This window comes from Bacillus rossius, chromosome 3, assembly GCF_032445375.1.
Source record: "Bacillus rossius redtenbacheri isolate Brsri chromosome 3, Brsri_v3, whole genome shotgun sequence".
Classification (NCBI taxonomy): domain Eukaryota; kingdom Metazoa; phylum Arthropoda; class Insecta; order Phasmatodea; family Bacillidae; genus Bacillus; species Bacillus rossius.
The window spans coordinates 2,548,308-2,564,843 of NC_086332.1; the positions used below are offsets into that span (position 1 = coordinate 2,548,308).

At 46.9% G+C, this 16,536-nt stretch overlaps 1 protein-coding gene across 1 annotated transcript in view; it reads left to right on the forward strand.

Moving 5' to 3' along the window:
* The window catches only part of LOC134529999 (glutamine-rich protein 2-like), a 35,597-nt gene extending 22,728 nt beyond the window's left edge, over window positions 1–12,869 (forward strand). Inside the window, exon 5 of the mRNA XM_063364525.1 lies at window positions 12,699–12,869. Within this exon, the coding sequence (XP_063220595.1) occupies window positions 12,699–12,869 (171 nt within the window). The remainder of the gene's footprint in view (window positions 1–12,698) is intronic.
* Window positions 12,870–16,536: the final 3,667 nt, after the last annotated feature.

Genomic DNA, 16,536 nt, shown 5'->3' on the forward strand with positions numbered 1-16,536 from the left:
TTTCGGTAACAATAAATTAATAGCATTACAACAGTTTTCTTTAACTGAAATTATAATGTTTTTCGTTTGAAATAAGTTCTCTGAAGACTTAACATAAGTCTTGGCAAAATATTTACCAAAGAGATTAGCTTCAGTATTAGGTTCTTGAATGAGTTTTTCAAGAGCTGGTAGGTTTATATTTTCCTTATGACTATCTTTCATAAGCTTTACATATTTTCAGAAAGTTAGTTTTACTCTTGAGTTTATTAATTATATCAGCCTGTCACTTATATTTATCTGATTTTACTTTTTTCTCAACCAGTTTCCTATGAGAAGAGAAACGTGAATAATGATAACCATTAATTTAATGTTTCTACATATTTTAAAAAATTTTTTTTTTATTATTTTAATTAATTCGTTCAAAAACCATATCGGATACTTTCTAAGGTATTATTTGGTCCTGGGTACATAAGGTTGATGATAGTTTGTGAATTGCTACTTAAATGTCTACCATTTTGTTGACACTTTTCGTGTTATAAATCGGTCGCCATTCAATTATTTCAAAGTCAAATATATAGAAATATAGTCTCATTTACTGTAACCGCGAATTGAATATTAATTTTTAGATTATTTAGAATTCATGATTTTAAAAATACAGGTACAAATTTTTGTAATATGATGGTCATATTTATAAACGATATTAGCAAACCTCTTCTTGAGAAAACCATAAAAGACTAGATCTAATATTTTTTTAAGATTGATATGATTAATGGTTTCTAGGAGTTAACAGCCTTTCATCTTATATGATAATGCAGTCTGTTTAGGATATGATTGCTTGTCCAGTTTACACCCGCACATTACACTCACAAATCACAAGAATATGGTTTATGTATTTACTTAAATTTTCTTCTAACAATAATAGGTATTCATTATAGTCTGCTACAGATAATCGAAAAGGTAGATAAATAGTAAAAAATAATTTTTTTCAAAGTTAGCAATTGTAAAATTTACAAATATTTATTCAAATTTATAATGATCAAATTAATGTTTCTGAATTGATTGCGGAAAATTTAGAGAGTTAATAGCTACAAGGACACAACCACGACTGCAAGAGGTATTATAATAATCTCCATCTCAGAGAAACATAATATATCTTTTATGGAAAAAAAAGTGTGTGTTTAAGCAATGATTACCAAACCACGTTTCATTTCAGCGTATGATAGGATAATTTACCGAATTTATGTTTTCAGGAAAAAAAGGTGGCTTTGGTCCGAAGATTTTGGTAATCTAAAACATTTTATCCCAATCGCTTAGTAGCAGACACCACCGGTTACATACACGGTATTATAGTCACTTTTTGTTTCTCGCCGCGGTGACATCAGTAGTAAACGATTGGTTTGTCTTGCTATAGCCCGTAGAGCGGAATAATGAGGCAGCCAGTGGGCCATATGACGGTACTATGAATCTGGTTCAGCAACAGCCACATAGGAAGACGCCTAGTGACTGCCCCCAGTGACATCAGCGCTAGGCAGTGATGACTTTCCCGCGGACAAGTAGTGAGGTGTCAGAGTACGGGAGGCCTTCTTTTCACAGACGAGAGAGCCAAACGCCCGATCGTACATCTTCGAGTTTATTTTGTTCATTGTAAAAGGTTAGGTTAGCTACATTATAAATACTTTAAAACATTGTGGACGGTTGATTTGGTTAGGATAGCTACATTAAAGATCCTGTGAAATCATGTAAACGGTTTCCTAGCCCTGGATAGCTACATATTAAAAAGTTATTTGCTAAGAAACCATAAAATGATTTTACAGTATTTTTTAACGTAGCTATACTTACCTAATATAACCAACCATCCACGATGTTTTAAAGTATTTATAATGTAGCTAACCTATCCTAATCGACCGCAAAATTTAATGCCACACCGGTTTATACAATGAGATAGAAGGGGGGGAAAAAAGCGAGCATGAACTTCGGGGAACTTCGGGTGTGGCTCTCTCGTCTGTGACATGAAGGCTTCCCACGACAGTACAGCGGCCGGCTACTCACTTGTTTGCAGTAACCCCCCCCCCCCTTCCCTGATCGGCGGGCGGGCCGGCAAGGGGGGGGGGAGATACTGGTCATTAGCGACACTTGTGTGGCCGGCGCGCCGCGCATGCGCCGGCTATTAACGGCAATTAGCACTCAATCGCACGCCGCCCTAGGGGTGGGGGGAGGGGTAAGGGGTCATGATCACCACATTGGCCGAACGAATTTGACTCGGATGTAAACTACTAAAAAAAGGAACGGCGGACAAAGTACGCTATGGGGAAGTAATGAGGCTATCATTTCTCGATCAGCAGCGCCACCCGTGCGACACGAACAGAAATGATATTGTTTCTAATAACAGTAATGAGCGCGCGGTCGGTGTAGGCGTGGTTGCCTGTCACCAGGCGAGCTCGTGTTCCGTGATCGAGAGTGGCTGACAAACAACACCCAGGATTCATTCAAATATATCCATAACTACATATAAGCTACAAAAACATTTCAGAGTCCTCATTGACAACAAAAATAAATTTACCCTTCAATATACAAGGATCATTATTTCACGATTTAAATGGTTATTTATTAAGGTAATGTTGGTGATTGTTTCAATGTGGGTAGGTAATACGGTCATAATGCGTTTTATGGAGGTTCAAACCAAGTGCTAAGCCACAAATACATATGCAATACAAGTGCAAAGCGTGTGTTTTGAATTTGTAAATTTATATCTCTTTTTAAATGTTATGTTTCGGAACGTTTCTACGGGAATCTTGCCAGGCATTACTGACTGGTGGAGAGCTGAGCTTAGCGCAGGGCGTTTGTTCGCCTTGTGGCGCTCAGTGGTCGGTTGTTTCTGGTTCAAATGAGCGAGTTCCAAGTAGTCGCATGCGCCTTGTGCTGGGAGTGACGTTCCGCTCTGGGCCGCTTCTTAAGGGGACGCACCACAACGCCGAAATGCCAAATTGACCACAACGCCGACAGCTAGAAAACTGCTGTGTACCACAACGCCGAATTACCACAACGCCGAAATACACAAACGCCGAAAAATGTCATTGCAGTACTGCCACAAAGGTTAGGTTAGGTTAGACTAGGTTAGATTAGACTAGGTTAGGTTAGACTAGGTTAGGTTAGGCTAGGTTAGGCTAGGTTAGGTTAGGTTAGGTTAGGCTAGGCTAGGCTAGGCTAGGCTATGATAGGCTAGGTTAAGTTAGGTTATATTACGCTAGGTTAGGTTAGGTAAGGTTAGGTTTGATTGTGGTATTTCGGCGTTAAGGTACATTTAAGAAACACACACAAATTCATTCAGTTGTTATTTCGGCGTTGTGGTACACAGCAGTTTTCTAGCTGTATTCGAATATTTAAATTTAGAATGTTTTCAACTGAGCTAGGAACACGCTATATAATTTATTTAAAATGCAAAGAATGTTAAATTTGTGAAATAAATTTTTCCGAAAGTTATGGTATTTCGGCGTTGTGGTAACGACCCGCTTCTTAGTAGGTGTATTGTGCTTTCTTCACCTAGCTTCTTGTTGGAACGCAAGGGCTAGGTCGCGTGCTTTATAAGCATGGTCCGTGCAGGCTGCCTGTTCCTCGTGCCTTTGCTTGGGTGTTTGTTACTTGCTCTGTGGCCGTTCTGCGAGTTTTGGATTTGTCCCTTTATCGAGGTCCTGAGGTTCCAATTGGAGTCGCCAGCTCTCTTTGTCTTCCTGAATGCTGTGCTGCCTCAAAGGTTTTCTGTTCAACGAGCACGCGGGAAGATTTGGTTTCAGCAATATTGCTCTACTGAAAGAAGCCTGAGTGTTTCACCTTAAAGCTTTTAAGTTGTTGCTCTTGCGGGACTACTTACACGCGAAACTTTGCGCAATGCCAGGGATTATTTATAAACTAACTTGAGCGCTAGTAGCACAACTAGAGTTATTTGATTTGTGGATGAGTCTCGTTTCTTTATTCCAAGAAATTAATTTTCCCATCACAAGAATTTTCATATTTTGTATAATTAAATAAATTTACTTGTGAGTTGGACCGTCAAGCTAATAATAATTGATATTGCATTCTAACGGATCTGCAAACACATTGAATCTCCGCGTGGAAGTATGTTGGCCACGAATTCTTCCTTTAGTGTACTGATTCTTGCACTGTGTTTCTATGCCGGGCACATGCGGTCAAGCTGAGTCGTTGAAACTAGAAGTGGCGAGTTGCGAGGTGGGACTGGAATACTGAGAAGTAAGCGCCCCTAACTTCACTTAGATTACTATTCCTTGCTTTAGCCATGACCAACTGTTAACCATTGTTTTTATTACCAATTTTTTTTAATGTAATTTGTCTCAAAATATAACATAAAAGGCTTTAATTTTTGAGCACTAATTTTGGATTATGTTTCGAAATCTCAAATAACTCTCTCATTGGCTTAAAATGAAATTTAAAAAAAAAAGACCACTTTGATAATAATCGCGAGCTGTCGCGGAAAGTGTCTGCAGTTGCTTGGCTTGTGGCTCGTGGCTTGTGGATTGTGACGCGTGGATGACGAAGATTTCACCGATGCTTCGGTTGACATCGCAGTCGCCATATTCAGAATAGCAGTTACCTTCCTTCAGGGTACCAGTAGTTAACGTCCTTGTAGTAATTCTGCAATAAGGATGTTTGATTTATTGCGCTTCTGTGGACACACGTCATAGATGGTACACACTATATGTCATAGAGAAACCTCAAGAACGAACACAAATATGAATAAATATTTTTTTTGACGTGACAACGTCTAATAAATCGATGAACGCCGGCTGCACGCACGAAAAAGTGTCCCGTCACGCACATTGTCCCGTTACGCTGTGCTCCGTTACGCACATTGTTCCGATACGCTGTGTCCCGTTAGGCTCATTGTACGCTTGCGCCGCATCTATCTCTCTTCCACTCGACTGTTTATTAAGTGAAGTGTAAAGTTAATGTGGTTTTCATTGCTTATTACAACAATTTTGGCAATAAAGGTTAATTATTCTTGCATTTTAAAAATCTGATTACTAGTATAATTTCAAGTATTTATTCTTTTATTATTAAAATAAAAATTATTCAATTTTATTCATAAAAGTATGCAATAATTTCATCAATGTTTTGTTATGACGTTGTCACGTTAAACTATCGTCCGTAAACCGACTTTACAGACAACCAATTTAAAACACAGTAAGCCGACGAGGACAGACGAGTGCAGGGACGGCACAGAGGAGTGTATGGAGGATATGACAGCACAGAGGAGTGTATGGAGGATATGCCGGCACAGAGGAGTGTATGGAGGATATGCCGGCACAGAGGAGTGTATGGAGGATATGCCGGCACAGAGGAGTGTATGGAGGATATGCCGGCACAGAGGAGTGTATGGAGGATATGCCGGCACAGAGGAGTGTATGGAGGATATGCCGGCACAGAGGAGTGTATGGAGGATATGCCGGCACAGAGGAGTGTATGGAGGATATGCCGGCACAGAGGAGTGTATGGAGGATATGCCGGCACAGAGGAGTGTATGGAGGATATGCCGGCACAGAGGAGTGTATGGAGGATATGCCGGCACAGAGGAGTGTATGGAGGATATGCCGGCACAGAGGAGTGTATGGAGGATATGCCGGCACAGAGGAGTGTATGGAGGATATGCCGGCACAGAGGAGTGTATGGAGGATATGCCGGCACAGAGGAGTGTATGGAGGATATGCCGGCACAGAGGAGTGTATGGAGGATATGCCGGCACAGAGGAGTGTATGGAGGATATGCCGGCACAGAGGAGTGTATGGAGGATATGCCGGCACAGAGGAGTGTATGGAGGATATGCCGGCACAGAGGAGTGTATGGAGGATATGCCGGCACAGAGGAGTGTATGGAGGATATGCCGGCACAGAGGAGTGTATGGAGGATATGCCGGCACAGAGGAGTGTATGGAGGATATGCCGGCACAGAGGAGTGTATGGAGGATATGCCGGCACAGAGGAGTGTATGGAGGATATGCCGGCACAGAGGAGTGTATGGAGGATATGACGGCACAGAGGAGTGTATGGAGGATATGCCGGCACAGAGGAGTGTATGGAGGATATGCCGGCACAGAGGAGTGTATGGAGGATATGCCGGCACAGAGGAGTGTATGGAGGATATGCCGGCACAGAGGAGTGTATGGAGGATATGCCGGCACAGAGGAGTGTATGGAGGATATGCCGGCACAGAGGAGTGTATGGAGGATATGCCGGCACAGAGGAGTGTATGGAGGATATGCCGGCACAGAGGAGTGTATGGAGGATATGCCGGCACAGAGGAGTGTATGGAGGATATGCCGGCACAGAGGAGTGTATGGAGGATATGCCGGCACAGAGGAGTGTATGGAGGATATGCCGGCACAGAGGAGTGTATGGAGGATATGCCGGCACAGAGGAGTGTATGGAGGATATGCCGGCACAGAGGAGTGTATGGAGGATATGCCGGCACAGAGGAGTGTATGGAGGATATGCCGGCACAGAGGAGTGTATGGAGGATATGCCGGCACAGAGGAGTGTATGGAGGATATGCCGGCACAGAGGAGTGTATGGAGGATATGCCGGCACAGAGGAGTGTATGGAGGATATGCCGGCACAGAGGAGTGTATGGAGGATATGCCGGCACAGAGGAGTGTATGGAGGATATGCCGGCACAGAGGAGTGTATGGAGGATATGCCGGCACAGAGGAGTGTATGGAGGATATGCCGGCACAGAGGAGTGTATGGAGGATATGCCGGCACAGAGGAGTGTATGGAGGATATGCCGGCACAGAGGAGTGTATGGAGGATATGCCGGCACAGAGGAGTGTATGGAGGATATGCCGGCACAGAGGAGTGTATGGAGGATATGCCGGCACAGAGGAGTGTATGGAGGATATGCCGGCACAGAGGAGTGTATGGAGGATATGCCGACACAGAGGAGTGTATGGAGGATATGCCGGCACAGAGGAGTGTATGGAGGATATGACCGCACAGAGGAGTGTATGGAGGATATGACCGCACAGAGGAGTGTATGGAGGATATGACGGCACAGAGGAGTGTATGGAGGATATGCCGGCACAGAGGAGTGTATGGAGGATATGCCGGCACAGAGGAGTGTATGGAGGATATGCCGGCACAGAGGAGTGTATGGAGGATATGCCGGCACAGAGGAGTGTATGGAGGATATGCCGGCACAGAGGAGTGTATGGAGGATATGCCGGCACAGAGGAGTGTATGGAGGATATGCCGGCACAGAGGAGTGTATGGAGGATATGCCGGCACAGAGGAGTGTATGGAGGATATGCCGGCACAGAGGAGTGTATGGAGGATATGCCGGCACAGAGGAGTGTATGGAGGATATGCCGGCACAGAGGAGTGTATGGAGGATATGCCGGCACAGAGGAGTGTATGGAGGATATGCCGGCACAGAGGAGTGTATGGAGGATATGCCGGCACAGAGGAGTGTATGGAGGATATGCCGGCACAGAGGAGTGTATGTAGGATATGCCGGCACAGAGGAGTGTATGGAGGATATGACGGCACAGAGGAGTGTATGGAGGATATGCCGGCACAGAGGAGTGTATGGAGGATATGCCGGCACAGAGGAGTGTATGTAGGATATGCCGGCACAGAGGAGTGTATGGAGGATATGACGGCACAGAGGAGTGTATGTAGGATATGCCGGCACAGAGGAGTGTATGGAGGATATGCCGGCACAGAGGAGTGTATGGAGGATATGCCGGCACAGAGGAGTGTATGGAGGATATGCCGGCACAGAGGAGTGTATGTAGGATATGCCGGCACAGAGGAGTGTATGGAGGATATGCCGGCACAGAGGAGTGTATGTAGGATATGCCGGCACAGAGGAGTGTATGGAGGATATGACGGCACAGAGGAGTGTATGGAGGATATGCCGGCACAGAGGAGTGTATGGAGGATATGACGGCACAGAGGAGTGTATGGAGGATATGCCGGCACAGAGGAGTGTATGGAGGATATGCCGGCACAGAGGAGTGTATGGAGGATATGCCGGCACAGAGGAGTGTATGGAGGATATGCCGGCACAGAGGAGTGTATGGAGGATATGCCGGCACAGAGGAGTGTATGTAGGATATGCCGGCACAGAGGAGTGTATGGAGGATATGCCGGCACAGAGGAGTGTATGGAGGATATGCCGGCACAGAGGAGTGTATGGAGGATATGCCGGCACAGAGGAGTGTATGGAGGATATGCCGGCACAGAGGAGTGTATGGAGGATATGCCGGCACAGAGGAGTGTATGGAGGATATGCCGGCACAGAGGAGTGTATGTAGGATATGCCGGCACAGAGGAGTGTATGGAGGATATGCCGGCACAGAGGAGTGTATGGAGGATATGCCGGCACAGAGGAGTGTATGGAGGATATGCCGGCACAGAGGAGTGTATGGAGGATATGCCGGCACAGAGGAGTGTATGGAGGATATGCCTGCACAGAGGAGTGTATGTAGGATATGCCGGCACAGAGGAGTGTATGGAGGATATGCCGGCACAGAGGAGTGTATGGAGGATATGCCGGCACAGAGGAGTGTATGGAGGATATGCCGGCACAGAGGAGTGTATGGAGGATATGCCGCACAGAGGAGTGTATGGAGGATATGCCGGCACAGAGGAGTGTATGGAGTATATGACGGCACAGAGGAGTGTATGGAGGATATGCCGGCACAGAGGAGTGTATGGAGGATATGCCGGCACAGAGGAGTGTATGGAGGATATGCCGGCACAGAGGAGTGTATGTAGGATATGCCGGCACAGAGGAGTGTATGGAGGATATGCCGGCACAGAGGAGTGTATGTAGGATATGCCGGCACAGAGGAGTGTATGTAGGATATGCCGGCACAGAGGAGTGTATGGAGGATATGCCGGCACAGAGGAGTGTATGTAGGATATGCCGGCACAGAGGAGTGTATGGAGGATATGCCGGCACAGAGGAGTGTATGTAGGATATGCCGGCACAGAGGAGTGTATGGAGGATATGCCGGCACAGAGGAGTGTATGGAGGATATGCCGGCACAGAGGAGTGTATGTAGGATATGCCGGCACAGAGGAGTGTATGGAGGATATGCCGGCACAGAGGAGTGTATGGAGGATATGCCGGCCACAGAGGAGTGTATGGAGGATATGCCGGCACAGAGGAGTGTATGGAGGATATGCCGGCACAGAGGAGTGTATGGAGGATATGCCGGCACAGAGGAGTGTATGTAGGATATGCCGGCACAGAGGAGTGTATGGAGGATATGCCGGCACAGAGGAGTGTATGGAGGATATGCCGGCACAGAGGAGTGTATGTAGGATATGCCGGCACAGAGGAGTGTATGGAGGATATGCCGGCACAGAGGAGTGTATGGAGGATATGCCGGCACAGAGGAGTGTATGGAGGATATGCCGGCACAGAGGAGTGTATGTAGGATATGCCGGCACAGAGGAGTGTATGGAGGATATGCCGGCACAGAGGAGTGTATGGAGGATATGGCCGGCACAGAGGAGTGTATGTAGGATATGCCGGCACAGAGGAGTGTATGGAGGATATGCCGGCACAGAGGAGTGTATGGAGGATATGCCGGCACAGAGGAGTGTATGGAGGATATGCCGGCACAGAGGAGTGTATGGAGGATATGCCGGCACAGAGGAGTGTATGGAGGATATGCCGGCACAGAGGAGTGTATGGAGGATATGCCGGCACAGAGGAGTGTATGTAGGATATGCCGGCACAGAGGAGTGTATGGAGGATATGCCGGCACAGAGGAGTGTATGGAGGATATGCCGGCACAGAGGAGTGTATGGAGGATATGCCGGCACAGAGGAGTGTATGGAGGATATGCCGGCACAGAGGAGTGTATGGAGGATATGCCGGCACAGAGGAGTGTATGGAGGATATGCCGGCACAGAGGAGTGTATGGAGGATATGCCGGCACAGAGGAGTGTATGGAGGATATGCCGGCACAGAGGAGTGTATGTAGGATATGCCGGCACAGAGGAGTGTATGGAGGATATGCCGCACAGAGGAGTGTATGGAGGATATGCCGGCACAGAGGAGTGTATGGAGGATATGCCGGCACAGAGGAGTGTATGGAGGATATGCCGGCACAGAGGAGTGTATGGAGGATATGCCGGCACAGAGGAGTGTATGGAGGATATGCCGGCACAGAGGAGTGTATGGAGGATATGCCGGCCCAGAGGAGTGTATGGAGGATATGCCGGCACAGAGGAGTGTATGGAGGATATGCCGCACAGAGGAGTGTATGGAGGATATGCCGGCACAGAGGAGTGTATGGAGGATATGCCGGCACAGAGGAGTGTATGGAGGATATGCCGGCACAGAGGAGTGTATGTAGGATATGCCGGCACAGAGGAGTGTATGGAGGATATGCCGGCACAGAGGAGTGTATGGAGGATATGCCGGCACAGAGGAGTGTATGTAGGATATGCCGGCACAGAGGAGTGTATGGAGGATATGCCGGCACAGAGGAGTGTATGGAGGATATGCCGGCACAGAGGAGTGTATGGAGGATATGCCGGGCACAGAGGAGTGTATGGAGGATATGCCGGCACAGAGGAGTGTATGGAGGATATGCCGGCACAGAGGAGTGTATGGAGGATATGCCGGCACAGAGGAGTGTATGGAGGATATGCCGGCACAGAGGAGTGTATGGAGGATATGCCGGCACAGAGGAGTGTATGGAGGATATGCCGGCACAGAGGAGTGTATGGAGGAATATGCCGGCACAGAGGAGTGTATGGAGGATATGCCGGCACAGAGGAGTGTATGGAGGATATGCCGGCACAGAGGAGTGTATGGAGGATATGCCGGCACAGAGGAGTGTATGGAGGATATGCCGGCACAGAGGAGTGTATGGAGGATATGCCGGCACAGAGGAGTGTATGGAGGATATGCCGGCACAGAGGAGTGTATGGAGGATATGCCGGCACAGAGGAGTGTATGTAGGATATGCCGGCACAGAGGAGTGTATGGAGGATATGCCGGCACAGAGGAGTGTATGGAGGATATGCCGGCACAGAGGAGTGTATGTAGGGATATGCCGGCACAGAGGAGTGTATGGAGGATATGCCGGCACAGAGGAGTGTATGGAGGATATGCCGGCACAGAGGAGTGTATGGAGGATATGCCGGCACAGAGGAGTGTATGGAGGATATGCCGGCACAGAGGAGTGTATGGAGGATATGCCGGCACAGAGGAGTGTATGGAGGATATGCCGGCACAGAGGAGTGTATGTAGGATATGCCGGCACAGAGGAGTGTATGGAGGATATGCCGGCACAGAGGAGTGTATGTAGGATATGCCGGCACAGAGGAGTGTATGGAGGATATGCCGGCACAGAGGAGTGTATGGAGGATATGCCGGCACAGAGGAGTGTATGGAGGATATGCCGGCACAGAGGAGTGTATGTAGGATATGCCGGCACAGAGGAGTGTATGGAGGATATGCCGGCACAGAGGAGTGTATGGAGGATATGCCGGCACAGAGGAGTGTATGGAGGATATGCCGGCACAGAGGAGTGTATGGAGGATATGCCGGCACAGAGGAGTGTATGGAGGATATGCCGGCACAGAGGAGTGTATGGAGGATATGCCGGCACAGAGGAGTGTATGGAGGATATGCCGGCACAGAGGAGTGTATGGAGGATATGCCGGCACAGAGGAGTGTATGGAGGATATGCCGGCACAGAGGAGTGTATGGAGGATATGCCGGCACAGAGGAGTGTATGGAGGATATGCCGGCACAGAGGAGTGTATGGAGGATATGCCGGCCCAGAGGAGTGTATGGAGGATATGCCGGCACAGAGGAGTGTATGGAGGATATGCCGGCACAGAGGAGTGTATGGAGGATATGCCGGCACAGAGGAGTGTATGGAGGATATGCCGGCACAGAGGAGTGTATGGAGGATATGCCGGCACAGAGGAGTGTATGGAGGATATGCCGGCACAGAGGAGTGTATGGAGGATATGCCGGCACAGAGGAGTGTATGGAGGATATGCCGGCACAGAGGAGTGTATGTAGGATATGCCGGCACAGAGGAGTGTATGGAGGATATGCCGGCACAGAGGAGTGTATGGAGGATATGCCGGCACAGAGGAGTGTATGTAGGATATGCCGGCACAGAGGAGTGTATGGAGGATATGCCGGCACAGAGGAGTGTATGGAGGATATGCCGGCACAGAGGAGTGTATGGAGGATATGCCGGCACAGAGGAGTGTATGGAGGATATGCCGGCACAGAGGAGTGTATGGAGGATATGCCGGCACAGAGGAGTGTATGGAGGATATGCCGGCACAGAGGAGTGTATGGAGGATATGCCGGCACAGAGGAGTGTATGGAGGATATGCCGGCACAGAGGAGTGTATGGAGGATATGCCGGCACAGAGGAGTGTATGGAGGATATGCCGGCACAGAGGAGTGTATGGAGGATATGCCGGCACAGAGGAGTGTATGGAGGATATGCCGGCACAGAGGAGTGTATGGAGGATATGCCGGCACAGAGGAGTGTATGGAGGATATGCCGGCACAGAGGAGTGTATGGAGGATATGCCGGCACAGAGGAGTGTATGGAGGATATGCCGGCACAGAGGAGTGTATGGAGGATATGCCGGCACAGAGGAGTGTATGGAGGATATGCCGGCACAGAGGAGTGTATGGAGGATATGCCGGCACAGAGGAGTGTATGGAGGATATGCGGCAGGGCAGCGCCGCGCGACCACGTGGATGCTTGTCTCCAGGTGTGTCTGGAGCCGGCGCGGCGCGGACAACTGAGGAAGCGACCGGCTGCTGCCCGGAGTGTCCCGGGAGGGCGGAGGCAGTCGGACTGCGCCTCGGCGCCGGGGTGAAGGGGGCAGGCGGGGCTTGTCGGGGGGCAAGTGTGTGTGACTCCCCCCTCCCTCCTGTTGAATATTTCAAGGGGAATAAAAGTCCTTGTCCGCGCCTCCTGGGTCCTGGGTCCCTCGGGGGTAGTTCAGGACTGGAGTCCCGGCCAACTGCGCCCCCGCCGCCGGCAGTTTGCGTGGACTGCCGCCAGGCGCGCTGCCGACAGTGTCTCTGCACTGCCAGGCCCCGTACTGCCTTGGTGCGGGGATTCAGCCACTTGCTTCTTCATTTTCAAATATTCAGCTCGTTACCCTGAATAAATACGTTGTTTAGGCACATTACAAAAAATAATTACTGCAGAAATATTTAAAACTATTAAAACTATTGATTCACATATTTTAAAGCCTTCCATTAATAATTCCGCTGTAAGTTGAAAGATGTTAAAAAAAACTTTACAATAATGCGTCAATATGTAGCGATTCCCGCGCAATATTTATCTTTTTTTGAAATGGATGTTCGCGCAATCTTAGAATCTAACTTTATATCTACGAAGGAAGAAGGTTGCAAATTAACGAGAGATATTAATTTTTTTTAATCTATAGGTCGTAAATTGAAGGGCAGCCTGTTGAGTCAAAGCAAACATGAACTCAAAACTTCACGATGGAGGATAAAAACCTTGAAAATTTTTCCTCAAGTCTTTCTTACACGCCAAAACGGATCACACAGCTCAGTGGGTCTGACGTCAGCCCAGTTGGTGCGGAGATCAGCCATCTGCGACTGCGGAGAACACTGAGTTCATCTGAGGAGCATGCAGTCCTAGAGTCTCGCCCTTACGAGCAGCCAGACGGGACAGTCACTCTGGGACTCTGGGAGGCTGAACTCTGTGGAGGTCTCTGCGCTGCTCGTTAGAGACAGGACAGCCATGTGTCACTCCAGGGGGGTTTCTCGTCTCTTGGAAACCAAGTTCTCTTTTCGCCCGTAAGCCCGGGAGATATATGTCCGCCGCATCAGTCTGGGGAGGGGGGGGGGGAGGGCCAGGAGGACTGCAGCCAATCAACCCGACCGTATTTATCCTCGCAGACAGAGTCTCCGAGGGATACTGCAAGTAAGGACCACGGGAAACTCCACTCCACCCGATAAGAAGACTACCCGTCACACAGGGGAGGAAACATCCAAGGATGTACTTCAAATAGCTATATAACAATTTTATCCTACAAATAAAATGTTATCATTTGAAGTACCTTTGTAGATAAAGTCAAATTATTTAATATACCATCTGTGCATAAAAGAAAAAAAATGCTTTAATTCCAAAGGACTAACATTTTATTTATTGCAGGTTCAAAAGATTTTTTTTCCATTTTTATGCTTACCTTTACGCGCATAATTACATTTTTCTTAAAGCACTTGATTTCAAGAAAAAAAAAATTACTAGCTCGATTCGGGTAGATGCAGATAGATGCGTTTTATGTACAGCTTACAGCCACTCTTACGTAATATGCCCTTTGTAGTTATGAATCATGTGAGCGTCGTTTATGACATAGAACTTTACGAAAGTCTTATAGCATAACTATGTCGCATATTCACAGCTTAGCATGTCTCCTTCAAAAATAATTAAAATAAAAAAAATGTAAAATACCAGGAAAGCTACCAGAATCAATCAGAACAACAGTAACGTCAATATAAAAAAAAGGGGGGTTGTCTGTAAAGTCGGATTACGGACAATAATTTTACGTGGTAACGTCATAAGAAATCATTGATGGAAAATTGCATAGTTTTTAATTTTCGAATATTAATAACATATTTTCCAAATTTAATTTAAATAATTTGTTTAAATACAATCACGAACAATTAGTTAAATAGCCCGCCTCAACCTGTTTGATATCATAGACGATTTTTCTCGCACGGTGGTCGGCCGGTTCTTGCACGCTCGGCTCAGGCGGAACGTGACACTCAAGACGTTGTCACGTCAAAAGGTGAGGCGGTGTTGTGTTTCGTCTGAAACTGCTCTTTAAACTCGTGACAAGGCACAGAGTGTGCTGAGTGGCCAGGGGCGCAACAACAGGGGGGGGCAAGGGTATTTTCCCCCCCCCCCCCTCTCTGAAACCTTGAAGTGGGGGCAAACGGTGGCAAAGAAAGTACTGTTTAATCAATTTTTAGATAATAAAACTGCTTAAATATCACCATTTTCCACCTTGAAATACAAATTTTCCCCGCTTCAATAGGGGGGATCGATGATTCTTTATAAAAAGGTATATTTCCCCCCCCCCCCTTTTGGAAATGTAGTTGTTGCGCCCCTGTTGAGAGCAGTACCCGGAGATAGCTGCATGGCAGCGAGCGAGGGTGTGCCGCCCCCGACAGACTATCGGCGCGCGCCAGTGTGGCCGCGACAACGGCTCGTACCTGGCGCAGGCGAGACCCGGTCGTAAAGAAGCGCTTACGAGCGAGGCGCGCCGCCGCAGGATTTACGGCCGCCAGCTTTACGCCTGCAATTGAATACCCAAGTACGCCCTTCCGGAAAATCATTTTTTTATATTTACGTCCACGTCAGGGAGGGGAAAAGGGGCGCTGCAGAGGAGCCGAGATGCCAGCAGCCCTGCGCGCGACTTGCTTCACTGCTGCACGGAAGCCCGCCGCCGGCCCTAATGCCGCAGTGACACATCACCAGAGCCTCCGGGTTATTGCGCGCCGAATTGAAAACAGTTAAACATGGCGCGCGGCTCGCAGCTGCACAGTGTGATAACCGCTGGGTTATTATGCTAAAAAAAACCTAGCAGCGAGCCTTTCGTCCCCTACATGACAATACGGCGCGTTGTGGGAAAAAAAAAATGATTTGAGTGCTAGCGCACCATGCAACGAAATTTTCACAAGATTTATAAAAGGCTAACGTACAAAAAACTACACACACAAATTATACATATGTGTGCTTTTAAATCTCATTCTTCAGCGATTGTTATTGATTACTGCTCTATATTATTCAAAACATTTATTTAATGTGAATATTATTGATATAAAGTGTGTTTATAAACTTTTTAAGTGTATTTATACAAGAGAGGTTCCGTACCAGTATGTTAAATTCATTTGCATTAAAACTATAAATTAATATTTTATTATAAACAAATAATTAAAATTAATAAATTAGACTAAACCTTCTGCATATTTATTTATTATCATTATTAATTAAAATTCGTCTCGATTATTTTACTAAATAAAATAATTAATTTGGAGTAATGGGGATTTATTTAATTTCCTAATTAGATTGCATTTATATTTTATTAGCCATATTTATAGTAAGATTCCAGTCCTTTCGTTATTTTATTTATTATTAATTATTTTGATGCAAAATTAAAGTTAGCATTCTATTACACCAAGCAAGTATATCTTCCAACACGTGTACAATAGTATTCGAACCCCCATTATTTATTAATGTATTAATTTTTGGTTTCACAATGATTGCTTTAAGTAATGCTTTAGTTTCACAATGTTACCTTTAGATAAGTAAAAATACAACCAAGGTTTATTGTCACACGTATAAAAAGGGAGGGCAGCGAAGAAATGTTCATGCAGTTTGTGCCCCTTCCAATGGCACCTGTCACTCTAGCTGACAAACATGATGACACCCAGAACAACAATGCTTCAACTGAGGGCTTATTTCCATTCTTCACTTATTGCGTGATTCTCAGTGGTCGTGCT